At 36.6% G+C, this 8471-nt stretch overlaps 1 protein-coding gene across 9 annotated transcripts; it reads left to right on the forward strand.

Annotated features, from left to right (window-relative positions):
* The first annotated feature begins 750 nt into the window (after positions 1 to 750).
* LOC141623452 (agamous-like MADS-box protein AGL15) lies at positions 751 to 6492 on the forward strand. 9 transcript variants are annotated; one of them, XM_074439564.1, is made up of 14 exons: positions 751 to 886; positions 1392 to 1444; positions 2021 to 2076; positions 2196 to 2452; positions 2566 to 2598; positions 2779 to 2908; positions 3021 to 3193; positions 3432 to 3523; positions 4073 to 4225; positions 4496 to 4811; positions 4918 to 4982; positions 5496 to 5547; positions 5867 to 5908; positions 6003 to 6492. In XM_074439564.1, exons 10-14 carry the CDS (start codon positions 4620 to 4622, stop codon positions 6153 to 6155), a joined length of 504 nt encoding a protein of 167 aa, XP_074295665.1. In that variant the 5' UTR covers positions 751 to 886; positions 1392 to 1444; positions 2021 to 2076; positions 2196 to 2452; positions 2566 to 2598; positions 2779 to 2908; positions 3021 to 3193; positions 3432 to 3523; positions 4073 to 4225; positions 4496 to 4619; the 3' UTR covers positions 6156 to 6492. The 9 variants fall into 9 exon arrangements, 8 of the variants coding, with proteins under 8 accessions (XP_074295665.1, XP_074295668.1, XP_074295669.1 ...); XR_012533379.1 differs by adding an exon at positions 5267 to 5414 and having other exon boundaries at positions 2196 to 2908; XM_074439567.1 differs by adding an exon at positions 5267 to 5414 and having other exon boundaries at positions 2196 to 2908; positions 5496 to 5528.
* Positions 6493 to 8471: the final 1979 nt, after the last annotated feature.

The raw sequence follows: 8471 nt of genomic DNA on the forward strand, positions 1-8471 counted from the left end.
AGAGCGATGCGGCAGTTCTGGTGGGCCGTGCGGGTTTGGTAATGTCGTGTTTGTTGTTGTTAGTTGGAGGGGGCGGTGGTTGTTGTGGTGGCTTGAGGATGGTGCGTGGTGGTGAAGAGGCATATATGGTGGTCGTCGGGTGGTGGGTTGTGGGTGGTGGTGTCGGGTGGGATGGTGATGGTGGGAGTGGGTTGTGGAAGATTTAGGGTTTTTATTTATTTGGCTTTTGATTTTATTGGGCTTTTTTAGAGATGAGGTAAGTAAATTGTGTGAGATGAGAGAGAAGTGAGTGGAAAGATTAATCATATATAGTGAACTAATTAATCCCTTTTTTTTTTGTTCTAATCCCAGCCATACATTTTCCTCATCCAATGGCTTGGATGAGGACTTATGGACTCACACTTATGGGGAGGACCCACTTGATCCTAATACTATATATATCCTCCCTTTATATAAAAGAGGGTAAGACTTGTTACTATTCCTAATGAATAGTAAGATGAATAGTTGAGATTAGGCGGGTCGGTTTAGTTGGTGGGCGGGTTTGTTGGTGATTTACCTGCTATTTTTACGGGCTTGTAGAGTCCACTACTCTCAATCTCTCTTGGGCCCTTTTCACTTATCTTCAATCCTCAGTCCAATAAAATAAAAAGCCTCACTGAATACGTCTGTTTTTGACTCCTCAGTTTGCTCTCCTCCACTCCTTTTCTTCTTTGGTTCTCCTCCACTCATTTTGTCTTTCTCCACTTCCTCTTTCATTATCTCCGTCCATTATCTGCATTTACCTTCACATCTTATTTCACCATCACCTTCGTTCTTCTTCGTTGCTTCTCAGACTACCAACAACAAGACATAATTAATGTCTGTATTTCACATTTTTTCGTTTGAGGTATGTCTCTACACCTTTTCGTTTGCGGTATGTCTGTATTTCTCATATTTTGGGTAACCCTAATTTTTATTATGTGTCATTATGAGTAATTGTTCAGTTTGGGTTTCTTGATTTAGTTCATAATTAATTTGAGTAATTTGAACTCCGATAACTGGATTGATGCAGTTTCACTTGTTTTAATTCAGCTGATTGTATACTTTCTTTCATCTATTAACAGTAGCATCTTTAGTTTTCAATTTCCTCCGTTTTATCATCAAATCAAGGCTTTTGTTTCTTTGTGGGTTTATCACCTTCTATTCTTTATCTTTTGCATCTCTAAAATTATAGCGAGCTCGAAACTTGACAGATGCTCTTTTTCTGAATGATTTTTTTTTCTTTTTTTTCTTTTTCTTACTCCATAAGTGATAATGGATATGTTTTTCCGTCATTTCATAATTTGATCGAAATGTACCCTTTAATCTAAGGTTTCAATCACCCACTTTTTTGTCCTTTTTTTTTTTTGCAGATTTTTAGCGTTCTTGCTCAATCAGATCCAAGAATTACCAAAAAGTCACATGGGTATAATTCTAAATTCCATTTTCTTTCGTGTTAATGTTAATTCATTTGCGTTTCTTTGATTTTGTGAATGTTTAATTAATTTGGTTAACATTATGTTGTGACATTGGCTAACACCAGTCTTTAATTCTAACATCTATATGAAAGTCTGAAGTGTATTCTTTGGATTTGATATGTTTGCTTGATGGTGTTATTTTTCATTTGTAATGAAGGGCATTTCACTATATAATGAAATCATAGAATTACCAAATTGTATAAGAATAAAAATTTGTATCTCTATTGTGATTTTCGTATAGAGGTTTTGCCTTCATTTACTTGATCGACTTCGACCAATGCAGGACAACGGCTTGCAAAACCCTGTGTTTATTTGACAATTATTACATTTAAAATTGTACCTCGAATTTCGATTTGGCATATCTTTGTTCTCTGCCATTTAGGATTACTGTATTGATCTTCGTATTCTGTTTTTTCTGCTAATGTATCTTCCTTATCGCAACCGCGTGGTTGTGTTCATTTGTCTGCTTATTTCTATTATAGTTTATCCTCCTTAATGTTTATTATTTCGTTCTTTCATTTCAGGTTTTGTACCCGAGCAATAAGCCAGGCTAAGGATCGTCTCGATTGCCGCCTTCAAGGTAACCACCATTTTCAAGAACACTATATGATGTATTCCTGACTTCCTTTTCGATGATTAGCCGATTTGAGATCTGGGCTCTCTTTGTTTTTGGTGTTTTTACCCTTTAATTGTCAACAGGCCAGGCTAAGGATCTTCTCGACTACCGCCTTCAAGGCAAATTCAGCTAATTGTATAATTTCTCAATCTTTCAACACTAACATCTCATTATTTTTTGATCCGGTTGAATGAATAGGATGGAACAAATGTAAACATTCGTGACTCAAAGAATATGTGTCAACGGTAAATCTCTAACTTTTATTTTCTTAGCATGAAAGATAGCTGTAATGATCGCCGACGAACAGGTCATCACTTTAGACATCCATCGCGATGAAGCTGTAAGTTTTTTCCCTTTTAGCACTCCCTAATTGCATACTTTCTTCAACCAATTTGTCATTTCAAGTATATTTATTATTGATCTATGATATTTATCCCAATTAGCAATTTACAGGTCGAGAATGTTAAGGTTTTGCTCAAAGTCGAGGTGAACAATTTAAGTGATTGCTATTTTTTTTATGGGGTTCTTCAATTTTACGGATTTGCCCAATTGCTATTTTAATAGGGTTGTGAGGAATTTGATGCTGTTTAGCATTGTAATTAGCTTAAATAATGCTCTTTTATAGTTAAATTTAGCTTAATTATTGCGAAATTGTGAGGTGTGCAGAGCAGTATAGTATTGCAGCACCAACAATTGTAGTATAATGGGAAGGAGATGAGGAATCATGGGAAGCTTAGTTCTTTAGGCGTTGATGGCGATTTGATAGTGTGTTTTCGATTTCTGCCTTGCTATCTAGGTGATTATTGTCCTTGATATAAAGATTATTGTAGAAATTTAGTGCGTATATATTATTCTATATTGGTATGTAAGGAGTTATTGATTGAAATGTGGGGTTTTGGTTGTTGCAGTTCGTCACGAAATGATGACTTGAGAGTAGACACTGTAACGTGGAACATTATGATTTACAAAGTTGATTATAGAGTGAATAGATATTGGTACCCAGTTCGCTCCATATATCTATTTATAGAGACCTGGAAGTGGTGTGGCCTGACCTGTGGCTAGGTTTTTATGTTGGTAAAAGGTGACATTTATTTTAAGGCAAATTGGTTGAACTTAAATATTTTTAAAGCCAGTTCGAACTCTGCAAATGAACTCTACGCTGCGATGTATCCGGTTTTTTTTCATGGTTTGTAGAACACTCAAGTCAAATATTACCGAGGAAGAAAATATGATGTTGTTTTCATGCTTCTTATTGTTGGATTTTCTATTAAGGTTTTGATGATTTTTAAAGGTCTTGTCTCATTGATTTGATAAAATAGGGTTAGGAGAAGTTGATTCGGCGGAAGATGGTATTGCCTGTTTCAAATTGGCAAGTTCGTTCCGTTCAGCGGCATACTAGCATTCTAGCATGGTTAGTTTGCATTCTTTTATATTTTCGCTTGAATTGGGTGGTGTTGATATTTAGGTTGGGGAATGCGGTAATGAGAATCTGTTATGCAATTGACGATTTTTTAAGTCTTTTTTTGGAGGGGTGTGGGCGATGCAAAGAGTAGGTTGGGGAGGTCATGGCGTGTTTTTACTTTACTGGCATTTGGTTCACTGAAAATGCTTGGCTCAATGCAAAGAGAAGGCAGGCAGTTGAGAATCGACAGAGACTGTCAAACTATATTTTACTATTTTTTAAGATATAAGCTTAGATAAAGTCAGGCAGGGGATGAGTTAGGTGCAAGGGTTTGTGGGAGAGAGCGAGAGACAATATCTATAGAAGCTAGAGATAGTCAGAAAGGGAAAGAGTATGCAAATGAAACATAAAGTATGGATATGAATGCTACCTGCTGGTCCTGATAAGAGTATTCTAGGGCAGGCAGTGGGAAGGTCAGGTGCATACTGCCGGAAGTAGAGATCTTGTATCTTGAACTTGATAGTAATTTTTTTACCTTGTGTGATCATCTCTATGCAGGGACTTCATGCCCTCTTTACTGGAGAGGATCCTACTTGGGAGGCATGGCTGAATGTTGATGCTTCTGGCTTCTCTGGCATCGCTAATTTAGGAGGAAATGGTATTAAGCTTAGGCGAGGATATGCTGTATTTCCGTCTCCAAAGCCAACATAGGTTCATTCCTCTTAACTCTATAGTGTGCTTTGATGGACGTTGAAACAATCATCACTTAATGAACAGCATGCCAACATCCCTTAAAAATATTTGTCATCATTCTCATAAATACTCCCTGTGTATTTACCTATTATTTGGGACAAAGCCACGTGCATTAAGGAAATCATAATTGGAGAGCAAAATGAATGAATTAGAGGTTTAGTATCACTTTGTGGCTGTTATTTTGTTTGCTATTTCTGATCATTTTATGTAACTATTCCTTTTCTGTAGGATGAATTGTGTCAGCAGAAAGAAGAGGAGATATTTAGACATATAGTAAATCTGCTTTCTTGAATGTGTGCCAAAATTTTTGTTTCCCCCTTGTTCTTTTTTGGAAAGTGAAGTACACGGGAATATGGAAGAGGATACCTTACCGGCGGATTACTGCCATCTCTTGAGAGAGCCGACAGGTTCACCAATTTTCATGCTCACTGTATCCATACTTCATATGTCGTGCTTTGTTGTATGCAGCATGACAAGAAGTCTGTCGAGGACCGGAACACATGGAAATCAGCTGTCATTATTTAAGCTGGAAATCCGTGTTTGGGTGAAGTGCTCTACTGAATTTTGATTTTCCATGGAACTCTAATAGGGATGAGTTGATAATTTAAAAACGCAGCTTTAACCTGAGAAATGCTTTGTTGTGATTACAGGTTGAGGAAGCAAAAGAGATCGATTTTCGGAAGGATGAGATAACAAAGCTCCAGATGGGACAAATGTAAATACTCCCTCCATTTTCCTATTTTCACCCCATTTGCTTTATAGAGGTCCAAGTTTCCGAACGTTAACCGTAAATAAGTTGGAGATAAAAATTATTTATTTATAAAACTAAAACATTCACGATTAATATCAAGACATCTTTTAAGAAAAAAAATTCGACAAAGAAAATAATATATAGATATCGAAAAAGTCGATCAAAGGTATGTCTTGGAGACCGCAATAAAGCAAATGAGGTGAAAATAGAAAAATGGAGGGAGTATTACTTAACCTGTATCTTTTTAGGATGGACTACGAAAAAATACCACTTTTTGTCTCAACTCAGAAATTCTGAATCATTCACATGAGGCCACAAAGTAAGGAATTGACAGACTTGAGCTTAAAAGATCTTCGACAGCTAGAAAAACAATTATCATCTGTGAAGGCAAAGAAGGTGATTGTAACTTGCGCACATCTTAGGTTGTCTTTTTGAGTAGAGAGATACCGACAATAATTTTGGTTTTAACTAATGCAGGACCAGTTATTGCTGGAGCTCTCACGCTTACATGTACGTCATATACTCACTTGTGAGTGCTTCACATGTATTATCACTGCATATTCTTGAAAAAGATACAGGCAACTAAAAATTGAAATTTTCTTACGTAATGGTTAGAAAGGGATAAAATATAGTTGTTCACTAGGAAACAATTCTAGGTTCACCATAGCTACGCATCCACTTGTTTAATATTATGCCACATAATTGCTTGAAGTACAGCTAGGTTATGTGGTTAAGTGAATGGTCAGTGTTGGAGGTTCAAATGCAGTACATGTACATTAGATTCGAGCCAGTCATTTATATGCAGTTTACTAAACGTCGCTCTTTCATGATTACTCTTCTTTATCTAGGAACAAAAGGCATTGCTGGAGAATAAGAGCTTACGCAGACAAGTGATTAATTTCATTTATTATCTCATCTTGCGCACAAATTAAGTGTGGTTTGGCGAAATAGATCCAAGTATTCATAAATTTTTGGGTGTTGCAGGTGGCAAAACTTCAAGGCTTTGTGACACCAACTGAGAAATCTGAGGAGATGTATCTAGAATACTATCCCATAAAGAGAAAGGTTTCTCCTAACAAAGTTGCTGCTTTAGCTAGCGGTGAATTTAAGAAAGAAGATACAGATAGCTCGACTTAGGGTACTGTTCTACCCTCTTATTGCCATGGCAATAGATTTTTATCTGCTGGGACGAGAATTTATCTTTCATTGATTCAAATTCAATTGAATCTTTCACTCAGGCCACTATGTGGTGAAACACGGAAAAGGAAGGCATATGAGAGCGAGTCCGGAAGTCCAACAGTTAGTCCCTGATGTTTCTCTCCGTGTCAATTATAGTCACACTTTTTTATCATGTTTGATCCCGACATTAGAAAAACCAGTGTAGCTTATGTCAAGTATTTTAGTGCCATGTTAGCTGCCAAACATTGAGAATTTAAGATCATTGTTTTATGGAGACAATAGTGATAACGCTGAATTGATTTTCTTATCCGCAGCAATGTTATGATAACATATCACATGGCACTTTTTTATAAACTTTGTCAAATTTGTCCAAGATCAAATGTGAGAATTTTAAAGTTTGTGGCAACGAGCCAATTGGATATACGGAGTATTACTTATAAGTGGAGGACGAGATGACTAGATGACTTTATGTGTGAGACCAACTCAAGTTATATTGTTAGTCTCACACGTCTTTGTTCATTCTCTCCTATATTCCTATTTGTGATTTACAGCTGGTAAGTATAGCCACAGGTAAAGCTTATAATTATGACTCCATCAAAGCTGATAATTATGACTCGATCTGAGTGACTCCACCAGAACTAGAACTTGATATGACTCGACCCGACATATTATTTTGACCCGGCCTGAACTCGACTCGACCCTGAAAGGGTAGGCTGACATTATATGACCCGAACTTGATGTGACTCGACCCAAACCCAACCTGACTAACCGGATTGTCTCCTCTAATCTTAGGATGGTAAACAAGTGTGATACATTAAAAAACCTCGCAACCTAAAATGAAATATAAACACCCTCTGTTCTCAATTGTTTAATGTACTGACTAATAAGGTGTATCTGACTTCAATTATATGCCCCTTTGTGTCCTTCGTATCTTAGTCTTAGGCGTGTAACGAGATTCTCCATATTTTGTTTTTTGGGTGTTCATTTGTTTTTTGGGTGTTCATTTATTGATTATTGATGGCTTTAATGTTATCGCCTTAGTGATTTTTAATTGTGTGGTGATTTTCATTTTTATGAACTAATAGGTGGTCCTATTAATTTTATTTTTTGGGGTGATTCTAAGCTCGCGTCATAGATTTGATTCAAGCATGTACGTCAGGCACCTCCTAAAAGTTTTCGAAATTAAGACCGAGTTGTTTAGAGTTTTATGCACATGCATGTTTGTTGCATTCTTTTGTCCTAAGTAAACTCGGTTATTACTTTCTTTCAAAATATGTGAACAAATGAGGGGAGACGGAGAGGAAGCAGATGGATTAAACGATGAATATGGGGGGCAGGGTGGATGTAGGAACCCTTACTCTTGTGTTAGCAACACAAAAATGCTATTTCCGAATGACCCAAGATGAAAATTGTGTCGAGAACTACATTGAAGGGTCGCTGATGAGCTCCTATTTCTACTACATTTTGGCACCATTTTGAGCTCATTTGGTAGCATTTGGTAACGGTTTTTGACGTTTTTGACGTTATTTAGCCAATTCCATATGTTTCACCATTTAGCGTAATTTCAAGTGAAGATTAAGAAGCCAAAAGATCGAGAGAAGCCTCCAAGGAAGAGCCAAGAATAAGCTTGAAGAAATGCAATAAGAAAGCCTTCCAAAGAATCAAAGGAATCACGAAAGAAAGGCGGACTCCAGGAGCAAACTCGCACCGTGCGAGTTTTCCAGACCCAGAACTCGCACGGTGCGAAAAATCTGGGTTTGATGACTTTGTTTCCGTTTTGTATTACGGGCCTTCCCCTTTATTAAGCCTATTGAATACTAGGTTTCGGGGGTTATAAATAGGAAGTTTGCAATTAGGTTAAGCATCTTTGTTCACTTTAATTAATCAAGGTTGTAATTTGGGAATATTTTCATCTTTTGAATTGGGTTTTAGATCTAATTATGGAGAACTAATCTCCTCTCTTAATCCGACTCAAGGTTTAATCTTTTGGTTGTAAGACTCTTTAATCCTTCTTTTAATTTCATTATCATTGTTAATCCTTTTGTGTTTATTGTTTGAATTTTGGAATCCTTGTTTATATTGAGTAATTAAGTGTGATTTCCTTGTTGCTTAATTAATCAAGTTCCTTAATTTATTGTTGTTGGGATTATTAAGTGTGATTTCCTTGTAATTCCATCTTTGCAACACCTTGTTATTATGCTAATGAATGTGATTTCTTCTTGGCTTAATTAGCAAGTAAAGGATTAACTTGTAATTAGGCATTAATTGTGATTT

The sequence above is a fragment of the Silene latifolia genome, chromosome X (genome assembly GCF_048544455.1).
Source record: "Silene latifolia isolate original U9 population chromosome X, ASM4854445v1, whole genome shotgun sequence".
NCBI classification, from domain to species: domain Eukaryota; kingdom Viridiplantae; phylum Streptophyta; class Magnoliopsida; order Caryophyllales; family Caryophyllaceae; genus Silene; species Silene latifolia.